We start from the raw sequence: 20,180 nt of genomic DNA, 5'->3' as shown, positions 1-20,180 counted from the left end.
TCCAAGGAAATCAATTCCGAAAAAATAATAAGGAAAAAACCTTGGTATACTCCCGAACTTAAAGCTATGAAAACGGAGCTACGTAAGACAGAAAAAGAATGGCGCAGAAACCAAAATTCCACGACTTTATTAAAATTCAAATCATTACTACACAAATATCGCCAAGCCACCGACAAAACAAAAAAAGATTTTTATGCTTCCAGAATTCATCAATATCAATTCAACCCTCAAGCACTTTTCCAATATGTCAAAAGCCTTGTTACTGCTCCAACTCACAACAATCTAAACAACAATGATGATTCAAAATGTGAGGAACTAGCTACATTCTTTTATAACAAAATACATTCTATTTTAACGCGATTTAATTCATTTCCTGCTCCTTTACACACCAACCAAGCTACATCAGCCACTCAAGATAAATTTGAAACAAAGCTATCTAATCTTGAGATTACTACTGGTATTGAAGTTGAGTCAATTCTAAAGAAAATGAAACCAGCTTTCCACCCCACCGACATATTACCTACTAAGACTCTTCTCACAATACGTTCTACAATAGCAAAACCTATTGCAAAGATTCTTAACAAATCCATCACCACAGGCATAGTTCCTTCTATACTTAAACATGCTATCATTACTCCAATGATAAAAAAATCTAACCTAGATTCATCTGATCCAGCAAACTTTCGTCCAGTATCAAACCTTCCCTTCCTCTCAAAGATTATGGAAAGAGTCATCAACAAACAACTATCTGATTATTTAGATGATCATCAAATACTCTTTCCATCTCAATATGGGTTCAGAAAGTACCACAGCACGGAAACACTTTTGATATCTCTTTCTGAGGTGCTACTAAAAGCTTTAGATGCTTGCAAATCATACCTCATCGCCCTTCTTGATATATCAGCGGCTTTCGACACGGTAAACCACAACACTCTTATTACCCGTCTTTCTGAAATAGGTATCTCGGGATCGGCTTTACTATGGTTTCAGTCATTCCTGAGCAATAGAACATATAGCTTTAGATGTGGACGAAGTGAATCCAAGCCAAGAAACCTCTCTCAAGGAGTCCCCCAAGGATCTTCTCTCTCCTCCACATTGTTCAATGTTTACCTTACACCGCTATGCCAGCTACTCTCTAAATTGGGTCTTCAACACTTCATCTACGCAGATGATGTTCAAATACTCATACCTATAACCAGCACAATCACAAATGCACTGAATACCTGGAAGGTAGCTTTATTAGAAATTAAAACTATCCTCACAGACAACCAATTGGCTATAAATACCAATAAAACTGAACTTATCATAATTTCACCTCCAAAAAATACAATACTGATCAACTCTGATATTGCTCAAAACAACTCCACTATTTCACAACAAGTACGCAGCCTTGGTATCATCATTGACAGCAATCTCACATTTAAAAAATTCATCGCGGATACGGTAAAAAATGGTTTCTTTAAGCTATTTACGCTTAAACGGATTAAATCTCTATTATACCAATATGATTTCCGCACAGTTTTACAAGCAACTATTTTATCAAAGATTGATTACTGCAATGCTCTGTTACTGGGTCTACCCAAAGCCACCATTCAACCTTTGCAAATGCTGCAAAATGCAGCTGCCCGCATTATCACCGACACAAGCCGCCATGATCACATCACTCCAGCTCTTCAGTCTTTGCACTGGCTACCTGTGGCTTACAGGATAATTTATAAATCTATGTCGCTGATACACAAAGCCATTCAAAACAGAGAAATGCTCTGGTTTACAGATGAACTACAATTCAAAACGTCTTCCCGCCCAACGAGATTCCAGAATTTAGCCAAACTAAATATCCCAGCACCCAATCTGACTAAACTCTCTAGCACAAAAGATCGATCTTTCATCATTGCTGGATCAACAATATGGAACACCATGCCCTCTGAATTACGCCAGGAACTCTGTTACAAAAAATTTAAACAAAACCTTAAAACCTGGCTATTTAAAAAAGCCTACTATCAATGATCTGAATCCTCAACTACTCTTCCTAACTGCCACAATCTCTCATATATTGCTGATATTCTATTAATATAAAGTTATATACTGTATTGTTTTTCGTTTAGTTTCCTTGTTATATTGTAAAGCGCAATGCTGAATTACTGTTTGAATGTAAACCGAGGTGATGTTATTTACGTACCCCGGTATAGAAAAATCTATAAATAAATAAATAAATAAATAAATAAATAATGAGCAAAGTCCAAATTTCTACAGATTGCTAACGCAAAACCTGTTCCCGACATGAGCCATGTTTCACCACAGGGCTGTCTCAAGAGGGGGAAGCAACCATCTACAAAATGAAAGAATAAATAGTGGAAATAAGACAAAATAAGGCGTGATCCCATATAGAAAAATTGAATAAAACATCAAAGTGTTAAAAGGCATATATACACTTCCCTGTATTGTCAGATAGGAGACGTGTGTGTAATAGAGACAATTTGAATCACAAAAGGTGGCGGTAATTCGGATATCATCTGTAACAGAAAACAGAATAAAAGCGAGTTTGCTTACCGTAAACGGTGTTTCCGTAGATAGCAGGATGAATTAGCCATGTTGTCATGGGAACTGTCAATCAGGCCCGGGAGGCGGAGCTTCAAAGTGATGTCAGAGCTTTGCTCTGAGGCTGCGCGTGAGTTCCTGCGCTGGAATCGACTCTCCTCAGTCTGTGATTAAGCAAGCGTGGTTGTAAGGCGGTCAGCATGGCTAATTTATCCTGCTATCTACGGAAACACCGTTTACGGTAAGCAAACTTGCTTTTTTCCCGTCGATAGCAGGACTGAATTAGCCATGCTGTCATGGGAGTCCTAAGCTCCACATCACACTGAAGGAAAATGTATTAGTCTCCAATTTCCTTAAAGTGTGATGAAAAAATGAGTGACAGTCAACTCAGTTACTCTGTGGATAAGGTTTGTAGAAGAATTCTTTTTTTTTTTTATAATTTATATTTTTATTAAGTTTTTTAAACAATTTAACATTGTAAAAAAACCACAAGAAAATATGCTGTATGAACATATCATCATATAACAAATACTTTTACATAATTCACACTCATATAGACATATTTAGTCCACATTACGGGAGGTTTATCAAAGAATAATAAAAGGCAAACTGTAATCAATCTTACAGATTAAGGAGAGAATATAATTTTTTGCAGTTCATTTCTCAACCATTTCCTTATCAACTAGGAAAGACTCTAAATGGGAGGGTTCTTGAAAGATAAAATTATTTTTCTGATGTACCACAGAGCACTTGCATGGATACTTTAAGTAGAATGTTGCCCCAAGGGCTAACACTCTGGACTTCAAAGTCAAAAATTGTTTACGCTTAGCTTGAGTTGCCCTGGCCACATCAGGAAAAATCTGAATACGTTGACCACAAAAATTGTAATCCTTTTTTTCAAAGTATTTTTATAATACCTGATTCTTATCTCGCTCTCTGCAAAATGTCACTAGCAAAGTAGATCTCTGTGGTATATCATCTTGAGACGCTTCTAAGAATGAGGTTAAATTAGGAGAATGTTGAACAATATCCATATCCTCTAAGCCCACTTGGGTCTTTAATCTAGATTTTGGAACATAATATATTTTAGATATACTGGCCTCATCAATTGACATAATAGACAGTACCTCAACCAAATACTTTTTAAGTAATTCCATAGCAGATATTAATCTTGTTTCTGGAAAATTTAATAACCTCAGGTTCCGAACGCGATTTTGATTCTCAAGATTTTCCATCTGTCTATGGATTACTAAACCATCCTTTATATAGGAATTATTTACTTCCTTAAGCACATCTATTTGAGTAGACAAACTTTTACTTTGTTCTTCTAACTGTGATAAACGATTACTTTGCCTCTCTATAACATTTTTAAATTCAACAGTGGTAATTCTATTCTGTTCAATAGAGTTAGCCATTATTTTCTGTAGATTATCTAATGCCTTCCAGACATCCCGTAAGGTAATGTTCTCTGGAGCAGTGGATCCCCCAGCCGTTTCCATCATGCCTGGGTCCATCTGATCCAGAACAATATCTAAATTTGATGTTACTTTTATTGATTCAGTAATAACTTTAAATCACTCAAACCAAAATCACTAGTTTGGGATGTGGAATTGGGATCTTCCGAATTTAGTTGAGTCGACTGCGGTGGCCCTTGAGCTTCAGGGGATCCTGAAGAAAATGAAATATCCGAAATGTTCCTTTGAGTAGCTTGACTTACCCCTCTTTCAACATGTCGGTCCATCGGTCCCCTCAAAGAAACCCCTGGGGAGGAAGTCCAAACTTTCGCTTTCCTCTTTCTACCCATAAAGATATGGGTAGAAATTCAGAGAAAAACATTTTCCAGAAGGGGCGCGCGGCTTAGGCAGCACGCCGACGGCTGCGCGCCGTAGCCGCCTTGATTTTAAAGAGTGGGAAGTCCGTCCCCCAACGATGACATCACAGGGGCGGATCCACAACCAGGAAATAATATCTCCTCCAGCTGCGACGTTGAGGGGGCAAACTCTGCGCACAAGTCCCGGCCAAAACCTCTCTCACCGAGAGGTCTCTCCAAGTGTTACCTCCAATTCAAACGGCGCAGCCGCCTTGATTTTAAAGAGCAGGAAGTCCGTCCCCCAACGATGACATCACAGGGGCGGATCCACAACCAGGAAATATCATCTCCTCCAGCTGCGACGTTGAGGGGGCAAACCCTGCGCACAAGTCCTGGCCAAAACCTCTCTCACCGAGAGGTCTCTCCAAGTGTTACCTCCCTTGTAGAAGAATTCTTCCCAGTTTAGCATCTTCCATGGTCTGTTGATCCAGACAGTAATGGGAAGTGAAAGTATGAAGAGATGCCCACGTGGCAGCCTTGCAGGTGTCCAGTGGCGCTACGTGTCGAAGGTGAGCCAGGGAAGTTGCCACTGCACGTGTTTGATATGCTGTGGGCTAAGACAACTTGCACTGTCGCTTTTCGTAACAGAATTATATACACTGGGTTATCCAGCTAGAGATCATACGCTTGGCTACTGAAAGACCTGGAGCATTGGGGTTGAAGGAGACAAAGAGCTGTGAAGGTCTGGTCTGCGAGTTGGTTCGTTGCTTATAGTATGCCAATGCTCTTTTACAGTCCAAGGTGTGCAGTAATTTCTCCCGTTCGTTGCGATGAGGCTTTGGTAAAAACGTAGGGAGCTCAATGGTCTGGTTGAGGTGGAATTGGGAGATAACTTTCGGTAAAAAAGTTGGATGAGTTTGTAGAAGAACCTTGTGGTGGTAAAACTGGAGATACGGGCTATAATGTACCAAGGCCTGTAATTCACTTACACATCGGGCCGACGTAACCGCTGTTAAGAATACTACTTTCCAAGCAAGGTATTTAATATGTGCCGAGTCCATTGGCTCAAATGGTGGTAACATTAGTTGTTCCAGAACCAAATTGAGATTCCAGGGTACTGGAGGCTTGGAGACTGGCAGTCGAAGATGAACTAGACCTTGCATGAATCTAGAAATAGACGGGTGTAGTGAAATCGGTTGGCCTTCATAGAGTCTATGGAAGGCAGCAATGGCACTTAGGTGAACCCTGACTGAGGGTCAGGGTTCATACAAGGTGTGTAAATAGTCTAATAACTTGTCAGGTGCACAGGTGAGCGGGTCTAAACCTTTGGAGCCACACCATGTCGCATATCTCTGCCATTTGAATTGATAACTGCGTCTGATGGATGGCTTCCGGGATTCTAACATTATGTCCTGGACTGTGATGGAGAAACCTTGCTCAGAGAAAAAGACCCGTTCAACCTCCAAGCTGTTAGATGCAGGGACGAGTGGAGCGGGTGGAGCAGAGTTCCCTGCTCTTGGGAAAGGAGGTCTTTGCGTTGCGGTAGCTGCAGCGCTGCGTCTGCTGATAGTTGCAGCAGGTGTGTGTAACATGGCTGTCGAGGCCATGCTGGTGCCACCAGAATTAGTTGAGCCCCGTCCTGCATGCACTTTTGTAGAGTACGTGTGATGAGCGGTATTGGTGGAAATGCATACATCAGCGGTTCTGTCCATGGTATGAGAAAAGCATCCTGGGCGTCCCTGCAGGGACTGGGCCACACGGAGCAAAAGCGGGCCACCTTCCGGTTGAATTCGGTGGCGAAGAGGTCTATCGAGGGTCTTCCCCACTTGTGGAAGAGGGTTTCCGCCACATCGTGATGGAGGGACCATTCGTGTGGGTGGAACACTCGACTCAATTTGTCCGCTTGAGTGTTGGCAATGCCAAGTAGATAAGTTGCTTGTAACTGAATGGAGTGACTGTTGGCCCACTTGAAGATGGTGAGGGCCTCTTTGCATAGGATCCAAGAGCCCGATCCTCCTTGTTTGTTGATGTAGAACATGGCTACTAGATTGTCCGTATACGCCATTAACCGGTGTCCTTGGAGGTGAGCAACAAAGGTTCTGAGAGCGTATCATATCGCTCGTAGTTCCAGGAAGTTGATCTGGTAGGACTGCTCCTGTCTGGTCCATTGACCTTAAGTTTGTAGGTGGTTGAGATGCGCTCCTCATCCTTTGCGGGAGGTATCCATGGTGAGTACTGCATTGTGCGGGAGCAGGATAAACGGGGTGCCCCTGGTGAATGTTGAGCGTTGTAACCACCAGTCTAGTTCTTGGACCATGCCCTTCATTAAGCGGAGTTTGTATGTCAACGGTTGTGAATGTTGTTTCCATTGTCTCTTGAGATCCCACTGAATCTGCAGCATATGGAGATGTGTTTTGGACACTGTGTGAATCAATGCTGCCATATGCCCCAGGACGGTTAATACCTGACGGGTGAATGGGAATGGGGTAAGCTTGAGACATCGAAAAAGGTGGCGCATGGTGGACCGTCTGTCCTGTGGCAGGAGCACTCTGTGTTTGACCGTGTCCAGGCAGGCCCCTATGAATTGAAGTCGTTGAGACGGTTGCAGGTGGGATTTCTGGTAGTTGACTACTAGATTCAATTTGTTGAGGCAAGTTATTGTGTCGTGGAGGTGTTGGCAGAGTGTGCTTTGGGTGGAAGCCACAATTAGCCAATCGTCGAGATAAGGGAATATGATTATGCCTTACTGTCTGAGAAACGCCACCACCACTGCCATGCACTTGGTGAACACACGGGTGCTGTTGAGAAACCAAAGGGGAGCACCTTGTATTGAAAGTGCTGGCTGTTGACTTGGAAAGATAGGTATTGCCAGGAGGAAGGATGCATTGAAATATGAGTGATGCATCCTTGAGGTCTATCGAACACATCCATGCATTGGGTTGGATCAGAGATAAGATCGCTTTTAGTGATATCATCTTGAACTTTTCTTTGGCAATGTATTTGTTGAGGTCCCGGAGATCCCCTGATTTCTTGGGTATGAGGAAGTAGGGGGAGTAGAACCCTGTATTCTGATGAGATGGAGGAATGCGTTGAATCGCCCTTTGCTGTAACAGGGTGGAAACTTCTCTTTCCAATAGGGTGAAATTGGACTTGGTCCCTCTGAATGATAAGTGAGGGAGCTGAGGTAGGAAGGGAAAGGGGATCCAGTAGCCGAGACGAACAATGTCCAGCATCCACTGATCCGTCGTGATGTCCCGCCAATGTTGGATGTGAGCCTGTATGCCCCCTGCTAACACCTTTTCTGATGGTGTAGTTAAAAGACTGGGCCAGTTTTTTGGAGGTCGCCGACTGTTGAGCTTGTGGGCGGGGACAACCCCTTCAAATTTGCAAAGATTGGTTCTGTGGCCTAGTCTGAGGTTGATAAGGAGCAGGTCTGTATGACGCATACAGGCGGTATGCTCTCGGTTGGAAATTCTGCCTCCTAAGAGGAGCATAATATCTGCGTGTCGAGGAATACGGTTGTGGGGCGGTGAGCGATTGGACTGCCACTGACTGTTCCTTAAGTTGAGCTACGGTCTCCTGGAATCTGGTACCAAACAAATTGTCTCCCTTACAGGGTAAGTTAGCCAATTTATCGTGTACGTCGTCCCTGATGGAACTTGCTCGAAGCCAGGCCATACGTCGTGCTGCGATGGACTCTGCAGAGGTGCGCGAGGAGGCTTCAAATCCCTCATAACTGTTCATAAGAGATGCCGGGTGGCCTCCTCCATGTCTCGGATTAGGTCCGGGTCTTCGGAAGGGGGTTCCGAAACGTGGGACATGTCCTTTACGTGTTGGATCAACTCATAGATGTACTGTACTATATAAAATTGATGATGGTTGATTCTGGCTGCCAGCATTGAAGACTGGAAGGCTCGCTTCGCAAACTCATCCAAGGAGTGCAGGTCCCTCCCCGGGGGTGCTGCAGAGTGAAGTTTGGATTTTTTTGGCCCTAGCCATGGCGGACTCCACGACAATGGAAGCATGCGGTAATTGGGGGGTAGCATAATACAGGGAAGGTTGCATCTTATATTTGAGGTCAGTCTTTCAAGACACCGCTGGGAGTGTGAAGGGTGTTTCCCAGGATTTTTCCAGAACTGAATTGAGTACCTCATGTGTGGGTAGCACGGTGGGTTCTGATGGTAGATCAAAAATCTTTAAGAGGCCAAGGATGGGTCCGGCACCTTTTGGATTTGTATGTTGAGTGCCTTGCCCATCTTATCCAAAAACTTTGGACATGTTAAGTCCTCCGGTGGGGAATAAGGTTCCGCAGGTCGGAGGGGTAGCCCGTGGAGGAATCCGAGGACATTGTAGGGACCACCGGAGAGACTGGTCGAACGATGGGTTCTGGTGCGGGCGGTACCCCTGGTGACGGCAGGGATTGGGCCCGAGGAAATGGTGACCTGGATCTTGAGGGCGACTTGTGAGTAGAGGGATGTGGAGATTGTCCATCCCCGCTCGGCGAGGAACCAGGCATATGGAAGGAAGCTTGCATGATCTCATAGAAGCCTGAGAGAGGCATGGACAAACTAAAGAAAGCCTTTGTTTGAGGAGGCATTGGAGGGCGAGGCAATGCCGAGGGGCGTCCCGGTGGTACCGCCGCTTTGAGGATGTCTGAGCTTGGCGGTGGTGAGAGGTTATGGGTCGCCCAGGCGATCTTTGGTAATTTTTGTTTTTTTCGAGAGGGGCTCCTGGAGCACATCTCCTGTGGATCTGTGATGTGACGTGGAGGAGAGGTCTGAGAAAACTTGCAGGGATGGTGAGGAGGATCCCGAGAACACCGATGTAACGTGTGGGCGTGCCTTGCTCTCAGATTGGGACGACGACCCGGAGCAGCTTGGATATGCACTAGTCGACGCCCCTTGTTGTTTTTCTGCTGACTGCATCATCCTGTAAGCAGCTTTCAGTCCCGGCATCGATGCCTGCGTCGATGGCGCTGGGATGAGACATATTGGAGACGGCCTGTGTGTTCTCACTTGCTCCTGCGTCGATTTGCACCGCGGGTGCGTCGATCGTTTCGTCGGTGTCGCCGACGCATGCTTCCTTTTATCATGCTTCTCCGCGACGGGCGCCGTCTTCGAGGTTCACTTCTGCATCGGCGCTGCATTGAGTATTGCTGGACTGGGTGCGCCGTGCGTCGGCATCGATACGGCGGCGCCGTGCGTCAGCACAGATGAAGATGCGCCATGTCTCGGCGTCGATGAGGGTGCGCCCTGCATCTGCACCGATGAGGATGCGCCATGCGTTTGCGCCAGTAAGGCACTTCACAACGCATGGGCGCCGTGCGGCTTGACCGAAGCCTCGGTTTGCGGGGCGGGCTTCTTGACTGTACGGCTCACCGATGCCGTTGACGCGTCATGACCATGATGGTCGGCACATTTTTGGTCTCGGCCTCGAGGCCTGTCATGCTTGGGCCTTTTCCGTCTCTCCGTGCCCGACTTGGATGTCGCCGGTTCCAACGACGACGCTTGACGCATCTGCGGGGGTGTCGGGGCGGCCTGGGGAAGATCTGGCCTCTGAGGGTGGAGCGTCATCTTTTCGTGATGCTGACGACGCGCTCTGGGAGACATTTTGCCGCACAGCAGACAAGTCTGTATCGGGTGATCTGGGCCCAGACACTGATAACAGTGGTGACTTTGCCACAGGGACACGGTTTGATGCCCGAGGGCTGTCCTCCATCTCTCCTACCGTGTTCTTTCATCTTTGGATGTTTCTTGTAGTTTTTCTCTCTTCAGAGCTGAGGTCTGAAGCTCTGCGTGCGATCCTGCGCGCGGAAAAACAGACTGAGGAGAGTCGATTCCAGCGCGGGAACTCACGCACAGCCTCAGAGCAAAGCTCCGACATCACTTTGAAGCTCCGCCTCCCGCGCCTGATTGACAGTTCCCATGACAGCATGGCTAATTCAGCCCTGCTATCGACGGGAAATAGATGAAACTGCAGCAAGAACAGAAAAATAAAAACATAAAAAGGGGGGTTAAGAAATATAAAGAAACAAATAAACAAGGACAGAAAGTTTCTGAATAGAAGCTTTGAAAGCGAGGTGGGGGGAAAGGAGGCGAAAAGAGCAAGTTTTAAACAGACAAAAGAAGTGTCAAAAAAGCATGTGATGAGAGGGGACCAATCAAAAAACCAGAAAAGAGAACCAATGAGAAACACAAAGTTGGAGAAAGAACCAATCAAAATTGGTTAAATGCATGATATAACTGCATTACCGCCACCTTTTGTGACTCAAATTGTTTCTATTATATACACGTCTCCTATCTGACAATACATGGAAGGGTATATATGCCTTTTAACACTTTGATGTTTTATTCAATTTTTCTACATGGGAATCGCTCGATATTTTGCTTTATATTCATAATTTATTCTTTCATTTTTGTAGACTGTTATTTTCCCCTTTCAGACAGCCCTGTGGTGAAATGTGCTTATGTTGGGGTCAGGTTTTGCATTAGCAACTTTTGGAAATATGAAGTTTGTTCATTGCATTGTGATATCTTTGGTACATTTTTACATAATAAACTTTGGACTGGATATTCTACAGTGATTCAGTCTTGTTTTGTGATACCCAACACCTTACTTATCTATATTATTTGGGGTACACACCTCTACTCCTAACTACTGAATGGAGAGGAAGCCATTTTGGTGGCAATACTCAAACTGCCTAGGGTGGTGGAATCACCTCCTGGTACTTTTTATCCATGTGATTTTCGCCAATAATCAAAGCTGGTTTTGCTTTGATTATTGCCTCTAAGAAAACAGAACCCATGGAGATTTATGCCTGTTTTTTTCTGCAGTTGCTGTGTGTCTGTGTTACCACATCCACTGACATAATCCCACCCGTGGAACCACCTTTGCAATGCATCGTTCACCGCACGGAAGGGGGATAATTTTCAAAAAGCCTATTAGTGCAGGTAAACCAGCTGCTTTCAAAATTATTCTCCTTGGGTCTCACATTTGCAGAGACTCATTTTGATTCTAGATTGGTTTCAGTAATTTCATTCTACTTACAGAAAAGCCTAAAGCAGGAACAGAACATTCAGCATAAAAAAGTTAAGAGATCCAAACTCTATAATCCCAATTTTACTCCACAAGGTATCAATATTTGGCATAAACTGAACACCTCTTCAAACCTACACAATGTTTCCAAATTATTCTCATTCCATCTCCACACTGCCTGTGCATAACAACTCAGCTCTCTCTAATGCACAAGCGATGCCCGGTCATCTGTTCATCCCTGACTGCAAAGGCTTTTTTTCGGTTGTAATCTGCATTGATGCTCTGCAAATTGAGGACTATAAATCCATGAAATAAATAAATAACTATAGAAGTCTAAGAGGCAAATTAAAAGGTTGGACATGGGGATGTGCAGGCAGGTTTAGAGTACTGGATTAGTTTATGTCTCCCCCTCTTTTGTATAGTTGCAGTATTTTTGTGGTTTTTACATACTGGTAGAGCTAGAGTGGAAAAAATATTGATGAAATCTGGATGTGAATCAAAATTCTTAAGAGTCAAAGAGAAAAGAGTGGAGGGGACATCACAGAGCCTTATTAGTAGCACTACTAGACAAGGACTTTCGTACTGTTCAAGTCTACACATGAGATTTCAGAAGTGCCTAGCAAAGAGCCAATTCCATGAACTCACCAGAGATCTCTACAGCCCGGTACCTGGGAACACATGCCAAGAAGCCAGAGATGCTCTCACAGCCTTCAGGGAAGGAGAGTGTGTGAGAGTCAAGGATGCGTATGGCAGGGTTAATGAAGATGGTGAGTGGGAAAGGTGTCATCTCTCGGCCCTCCCTCACACTCACAGCACTCTCCCTGTAGATCCTCTCTGAGAACTCCATGGCCAGCACCTGCAATGGAACCCCAACCTGGGGAGCACTGAGACCTACACAGCCTGCGCCCCTCATCACTGTCACCAAGGTCTGTATCAGAGTCTGTATCTCAGGCCCCAAGATACGAGAGGGCTCCACGGGTGCGGCAAGGGACCGAAGAACAGGGTCTCCAGCCTGACAAATGTGCTGGTAGGGAGGTACTGGGGACCCAATTACTTTACGCTTCAGGTACTTCCAATAGGTGCGCTGCTTCTCCTGAGGTGTACCACTGTAGATCCTGCAGGGGACATCAGGTGTCCCAGTGCAACACTTGGGGCGGCTCACAACAGTCAGTCCAAGGCAACCTGGCTTCGGTCCTTTACACAGCCTTTGGCCTAAGAGTTTCCCAATCCTGCCAGCTGCCATGACTGCAGAAAACCTGTCAAAGATGGAATAAAGACAGTGTGAAGACAAGCAGCAGGCAGCAATTCACCCAGCCTCATTAGTCTAAACCCCTGTGTGGCAGCCTCCAGAGACTTTCAGACAAGAGTAGCATAAGGGTTTAAGAACATAAGAAATTGCCATACTGGGGCAGACCAAGGTCCATAAAGCCTAGCATCTTGTTTCCAACAGTGGCCAATCCAGATTACAAGTACTTAGCAAGTATCCAAACACTAAACGGAGCCCACGCTACTATTGCCGGTAATAAGCAATGAGAAATTACTACTTGCCTAATAATTTCCTTTTCTTTAGAACAATCAGATAAATCCAGAACGAGTGGGTTATGCACTCCCACCAGCAGATGGAGATGGAGCAAACTGACGTCACAGGATATATATACACCCCTGCAGTGACCTCAGCCCACCAGTTTTCTCTTCAAAAGCAACTATGGACAGACTAGCGAAAAAACTTGATTAAAAACAGATAACCATTTCAATACTCAGCCAACAGGCAACACTGAGCTCAGACAAGAAGGTACTAACACTAGTCCAGGGACTGGAGTAACACCAGAAATCCCAGAAACACATAGGCACACAGGAGGATTATGCAATCATTCGGCAGCCAAGGGAGGGAAGCTTGATTCATCTGACTGTCCTACAGAAAAGGAAATTATCAGGTAAGTAGTAATTTCTCATTTCTTAGCATCCATCAGATGAATCCAGAACAAGTGGGATGTACCCAAGCTTCTCCCAAATACGACGGGAGGCTGCCCACGGTGCAATCAAAACCGCATGCACAAAGGCCGTGTCCTCCCAGGCCAGAACATCCAGACAATAATACCTGGAAAAGGTGTGTAAGGATGACCACGTTGCAGCTCGGCAAATGTCGACGGGAGACAGCAAGTTAATGTCTGCCCATGACACTACCTGAGCCCTAGTGGAGTAAGCTCCAACATGACTAGGAAACAGCTTCCCAGCATCCATGCCGTGACTACCTCCTTAATCCAGCGAGCTATCGTAGACCGCAAAGCTTGTTCTCTCTGTCTAGTACCGCCGAGAAGGACAAACAGGCGATCCGACTTCAGCAAAGGCTCAGTAACTTCCAGATATCTGACAATATGCCTCTTGATAATTCAAGGGTCGCAACAGACGACAGTCCTCTACACCTCTCTCTCTGTCCAGAGACAGCAGGAAAATGGTCCGAATCAAGAGAAACTCAGAGACCACCTTCAGTAAAAAGTAAGGAACAGTACGCAGCTGTACTGCTCTTGGAGTCACCTGGAGAAATGCCTCCCAGCAAGATAAGACCTGCAGTTCGGAAATCCTACGCGCCGAACAAATTGCCTCAAGGAAAACGTATTCAAGGTCCAGAACCGCAAGGACAGAATACGTAGTGGTCTAAACATAGGGCCTGCCAAAAATTCCAAACCAAATTAAGAATCCATAGGGGCATCGGAAATCGAAAAGGAGGCTGAAGATTTTATTTATTTTATTTATTTTTAATTTTTATATACCGGAATTCCTGTATACAATACAAATCAATCCGGTTTACATTAAACAATAAGTTACCCTGGTTGGGACGTTCCACCCTGGGCTTATTACAAGGAACATTGAAAAATAACCATAATAATTAACATTTGACATTAAACAGAACGTGTGTTCAACTTTTTACAAAGAACTTTAGTAGCGACAACCGGGCTACCAAACATTATACAAGAATACAGTTATATATTATATGAATTATGTTTGTTAAGATCGAATTGCGAATAAGAAGGTGTAAAATTAAGTGACTATGATGTTAGTGATACGCTGCAATGAAAGGATCTGAAAGTCAGGAGGAGGTGCTTAGTTACACTCAGGTAATTGGAAAGCCTGCCTGAAGAGCCAGGTTTTTAACCTTTTTTTGAACTCTGGTAGACTGGGTTTGAGGCGTAGGTCTGGTGGGAGAGCATTCCATTGATGTGGTCCCGCAGATGAGAGTGCTCTTTTTCTTAGTGTTGATTTAACTGGAGCTGCGACTAATGTGCCTTTGTAGGCATTTCTGATGGGTCTGGAGGATAAATGTGGCCGAAGTGGAGTTAGTAGTGATATAGGTGCGACATTATGGATTGCTTTATGGATAATGGTTAAGGTTTTATATAGGATTCTCTGTTTGATGGGTAGCCAGTGGAGACTGCTCAAGATGGGGGTGATATGGTCTCTTCTATTCGTGTTAGTTAGGATTCTTGCTGCGGCATTTTGTACCATCTGTAGGGGTCTGATGCTATTGGAGGGGAGGCCAAGTAGGATTGAGTTGCAGTAATCGAGTTTAGAAAAAATAATGGATTGTAGGACGAGGCGAAAGTCATTGAAGTGAAGGAGTGGTTTTAGCTTTTTTAGGACTTGAAGTTTAAAGAAGCAGTCCTTGGTGGTTGTGGTTATGAATTTTTTTAGGTTAAGTTGGTTGTCAAAGCATGCTCCTAGATTCCTGACGTCTGCAGAGAGATTCTTGTTTGAAGATGTGGATTGTGCAAGGCTAGGTGTAGATTGTGCCATGCTAGTTGTGTGGGTGTTTGGGTTATGTGAAATAAGAAGCATCTCTGTTTTGCTGGAGTTTAGGATCAGTTTCAGGTTGGAAAGTAGTTGTTTAATTGGTTGTAGACAGTTTTCCCAGAAGGTGAAGGTTTTTTGGATTGATTCTGTGATGGGGATGAGGATCTGGATGTCATCTGCATAGAGGTAATGAGTAAGCTTGAGTTGTGAAAGCAGATGGCAGAGGGGGAGGAGGTAAATGTTGAACAGGGTGGGAGAGAGGGATGAACCTTGTGGTACGCCTTGGTCTGATAGGATGGGGTCAGATTCCTTGTTGTTAATTCTGACCTTGTAAAACCTGTTTGATAGGAATGACTTGAACCAACTTAGGGCTGTGCCTTTTATTCCTATGTTTGATAGTTGGTCTAGGAGTTGTGAGTGATTTACCGTGTCGAACGCTGAGGATAAGTCTAACAGAACCAGTAAGAATGACTGTTTTTTCTCAAGGTTCAAAAGTATTGTGTCCGTGAGAGAAAGCAACAGGGACTCTGTGCTTAGTGATTTACGAAAACCGTATTGTGCAGGGGAAAGAATGTTGTGTTCCTCGAGATAATCGGAAAGTTGTTTATTTACAGCTTTTTCCATCAATTTGGAGATCAGTGGCAGGTTTGCAATGGGTCTGAAGTTAGATGGGTCCGTGGGTGAAGCAGTTGGTTTTTTCAGTAGTGGTTTGAGGATTGCTAGTTTTAGCTGGTTAGGAACTGTGCCTAGGGCTAAGGAGGTATTAATGATATCTGCAATGGGTTTTGCAACTGTGCTTCGGATGGCAGTGATCAAATTAGTAGGAAGTGGGTCTGAGGGATGTGCAGATGGTTTAATTTTTTTGAGTAAGTTTTCGATCTCCATGGCGGATGTGGGTTCGAATGACTCTAGTCTAGCATTCTGGGTGAGTTGATATGTGCTTGGAGGTGTTGGTAGAGTGTGATGGGTTGTAAGAGGGCGAGTAAGGTTGGAGATTTTTGTCTTAAAGTAGGTGGCTAATTCGTTGGCCTTGCTGAGTGCTTGTTGGTCTGGAATGGATGGGGGCGTTGGTTTGGTGAGGGATGCTACATAAGAGAATAAAGCTTTAGAGTCAAAGATGAAATTATGAATTCTTTTTGCGTAGAAGTCCTTTTTTGTTTTGTGAATGGCGTTTCTGTAGGTGTTAAGTGTAGCTTTGTAGTCCAGTCTAGAGGTGGGTGAGGGATTGTTTCTCCAGCTTTGTTCTTTGTTACGTAGTTTTTGTTTTAGGGCTTTGAGATCTGGGGTGAACCACGGTTTTCTGTTGTCTCTTGCTGGTTGGATTACTTTTGAGGAGGTTGGGCAGAGTTGATCTGCTATTTTGTTTGTGAGTTTGATCCATGAGGTGGTGGCTGTGTTGGCGTCTGAGAGGTCTAATTGTTTGAGATCTTTGGAGCATTGTTCGTTGAGTATGTCAAGTGGGCATGGTTTCCTGAAATGAATGGTAGTTTTGGAGATGTTTGGAGGAGTTGTGTTTTTCATTTTGAGGGTTGTATCGATGATCTGGTGATCTGACCAGGGGACTGGTGTGCAGGTGGGATTGGTATGGATGGAAAAGCTGTCGTTGATAAATATGAGGTCTAATGTATGACCTGTTTTGTGTGTGGGCCCGCTGATTATTTGTGAGAAACCAAGGTGACTAAGGGAGGTAAGGAAGGTTTCGCAGTTAGAGGATTGAGGGATGGAGTCTACGTGGATGTTGAAGTCTCCCAGTATGATGGTTGGCTTGTCTGAATTGCAGTGTTTGGCTATCATTTCTATTAAAGGGGAGGGGTTAGCCTCTAGAGTTCCTGGTGTGGCGTAGATGAGGAATATTTGTAGATGTTGAGATTTGAATATGGAGCATTCCAGTTTTGAGGTGGAGTATGATTGTTGTAGGGTTATGCCCAGTTGTTTTTTTGCAGCAAGTAGAGTTCCTCCTCCTTTTTTTTTTCCCGGTCTAGGTATTGAGAAGAGGTCGAAGTATTGTGTAGGTAGTTGATTTGTTAATGTTATGTCCGTGGGTTTTAACCAAGTTTCTGTTATTGCACATATGTCAGGGTTGTTGTCAATGAGGTAATCATTGAGTAGGTGCATTTTTTTGGAGAGTGACTGTGCATTAAATAAGGTTAAAGTGAATAATGAGAGGCCTAGAAGTTGTGTTATGGGAGATGTCATGATGGAGATGAGTCTTTGTTGTCTGGGTATCTGAATGGGGTCTGGTAGATTATTGTTTCTGGGTTTTCTCTTGATTGTGGGGATATGGAGGCAGTGCATTTTTGTATGTTGATTAGCTGGTGTAATGAAGTGGGGTAGGCCTGTAACAGGGTACGTTCTGGGTGTGAGGTCTTATCCTTGGAGAAGGGAGGTCTCTCTGGCTGCACTCGGGCTACACGAAGGGGCTCACAAAGGGGCAGGCCCCTTTGTCGCGCTCCTTCGGCGCGCGACGCACGGCGCTTGGCTGAAGACTTTTTAAATCCCCTCTGGGCTGGCTCCTATTGGAGGGCGGGCGGGGCTTCCGATCGTGGCGTTCTCGGCGCGTTTTTTGAATTTGGGCAGCTGTTTTGTAATCTGCCTTGCTGCTAAAGAAGCCGTGCTGTCGGCGCAGAGACTGCCTGGTGGGGAGTGTGTTTATTTCCTTACCTTCCCCCGGCGGGGCTCGGCGCCGAACGCGCAGGCTTTCCCCGATGGCAGCAGCAGCGTGGAAAAGATGTTTCACTCCTTTCAGAAAACGGGTCACATCACGATGAGCCGACAAAGATCCACTATTTACTTGACCCTTGAAACAGGCGAGAGCTGCTAAGGTATTAAGAGTCAAGCCTTTATTCAAGCCACCCTGCAAAAATTCCAAAATGAGGGAATCTTGACCAAGAAAGGAAGAGTACCTCGATCCTCACACCAGGCCTCAAACACTCACCAAACCCGCACTTAGACCAAGGAAGTGGAGAACTTTCTAGCTCTTAGCAAGGTGGAAATCCCTGCTGCCGGGTATCCACAATTCAGCAAGTGAGCCCTTTCAAGGGCCATACCGTAAGACAAATCAAGACCAATTGTCATGAAGAAGAGGTCCCTGCTGTAACAGGTGCCTGTGTGCTGGAAGTTGAAGAGATGAATATACCAGGAGCCTCCGCAGATCTGATACAGATTTGTTTTCCCCCAGGCATACCATGGTACTTAGCTGCCTGCCTACTAAAGAGAGCAAGGGCTTCTACAACACACACACAAAAAGCCCCTCATACCACAGACTCCAGGGCCAATCTGGAGCGACCAAGAGTACCATCCCTCTGTGGTGATTGATCCTCCAAATCAGTCTGCCCAACATGGGCCATGGAGGAAAGGCATACAGCAACTTGTCTTCTGGCCACTCCTGCACTAGGGCATCGATCCCCAATTACTTTGGATCTCTTCTGCGGCTGAAGAATCGCAGGACTTTTGCATTGTGCAGTCGCCAACAGATTTATGAATGGGAGACACTATCAATCCCAAATCAGCCAAAACACCTCATCTGACATTGCCCACTCTCCTGGGTCCATACTCTCCCTGCCGAGAAAGTCTGGTCTTACGTTGTCTATGCCTGCAATGTGCGAGGGTGAGAACATCTGGAGATGCACCTCTTCCCATTCCATAAGTTGATCTATGTCCTACGACACTTGTTGGCTCTTGGTACCTCCCTGCCGTTGATGTAAGCCACAGTTGTTGCACTGTCCAACATTTGGACCGATCGACCCTGCAGCCTGTCACCGAACTGTAAACATGCCAACTGGCCTGCTCTGGCTTCCAGGCGATTAATGTTCCAGAGAGACTCTTCTGCACTCCAGTGCCCTTGCACTGTCAACTCCTCAAGTGAGCTCCCCAACCAAGGAGACTCGCATCCATTGTCAGCTCTAGTCAGTCCGGTGGGAATAGGGAAACTCCTTTCCATAGATAATCCACCTGCTTCCACCACTGCAGTTGAGAGGAGACCTCCATCGGCAGGTGGAGCCTAATCCAACAGTCCTGAAACTGTGTATTCCACCGAGAAAGCAGGGAGCGCTGAAGAGGACGCATATGCACCCTCACCCATGGTACCACTTCCAGAGTTGCTGCCATTTAAGCCAAGGACCTGCAAGTAAGACCGTAAGATCGGGCACAGGGAAATCACCTTGCGAGTCACCAGGCAGCTCTCCTTCAGCAACTTGGCGCAAATCAGCCAGTCATCCAAATAGGATGGAAGCCTAGTACTCCCATCCTTTCTCAACTCTGCTGCAATCTACCACCATTACTTTGGAAAAGGTTCTGGGAATGGTGGCCGGTCTGGCCACCATTCCCAGCAGCATTGAAACTAAGAACATAAGAACATGCCTGTTAGGATTTGTGAGTTTCATGGACCCTTGGCCCGAGGTGAAGGTTGTTACAGCCTGAGGGGTGGAGCCCCACAGGTCCAACCATTGGGAGGCAAGGTCAGCTGCAGCAGGGAACATGACTATAGTTCAGTAGAGAGAGAACGTCCTGCTTCTCTACCACATGATCGCAGACTAACCCAGAGCTGTGCCGTGAAGCAGACCCCGAGGAGGGGGAGCGCAACGACAGGGTCTACTGTAGGCAAGATGCAGAGACTGTCCCGAGGGGTGGAACAGCGTAATAACAAAGTCTCTGGTATGATGACATAGAGGCTGCCCCAAGGAGCGGGGAATTGCAGAGTCAGTCTTGGCAATAGTGACGTAGGCTGCCCCGAGGAGCGGGGAAGCGGGAGCAAGTCACTCAGGTAGAGACATAGGCACTGCCCCGTGGAGCGGGGAAGTGTATGCAGGTCACTGGTGTAGAGACATAGGCACTGCCCCGAGGAGTGGGGAAGTGCAGAGCAAGTCGCTGGTGAAGAGACGGAGGCCAACAGGCAGGACCTCTGGATAGGTGCAAGGACCACCACGAGGAGCAGGGAAGTCTGGAGACAAGTTTCCCAAGGAAACGCACACAGGCCCCCGAGGAGCAGGTACCTGAGCCAGAGTCCAGA

The 20,180-nt window shown here is 45.6% G+C and overlaps 1 protein-coding gene across 2 annotated transcripts in view; it reads right to left on the bottom strand.

Moving 5' to 3' along the window:
• PDF (peptide deformylase, mitochondrial) overlaps positions 1-20,180 on the bottom strand; it is a 72,155-nt gene that overhangs the window by 32,805 nt on the left and 19,170 nt on the right. For both annotated transcript variants that reach the window (XM_029608310.1, XM_029608311.1), the window contains one exon: positions 12,029-12,639. In XM_029608310.1, coding sequence (XP_029464170.1) covers positions 12,029-12,626 — 598 coding nt within the window. In that variant the 5' untranslated portion in view covers positions 12,627-12,639. The remainder of the gene's footprint in view (positions 1-12,028; positions 12,640-20,180) is intronic.

The sequence above is a fragment of the Rhinatrema bivittatum genome, chromosome 7, assembly GCF_901001135.1.
Source record: "Rhinatrema bivittatum chromosome 7, aRhiBiv1.1, whole genome shotgun sequence".
Classification (NCBI taxonomy): Eukaryota; Metazoa; Chordata; class Amphibia; order Gymnophiona; family Rhinatrematidae; genus Rhinatrema; species Rhinatrema bivittatum.
Note: the sequence above shows the minus strand (reverse complement) of the source record. Positions and strands in the feature narration are given on the sequence as shown.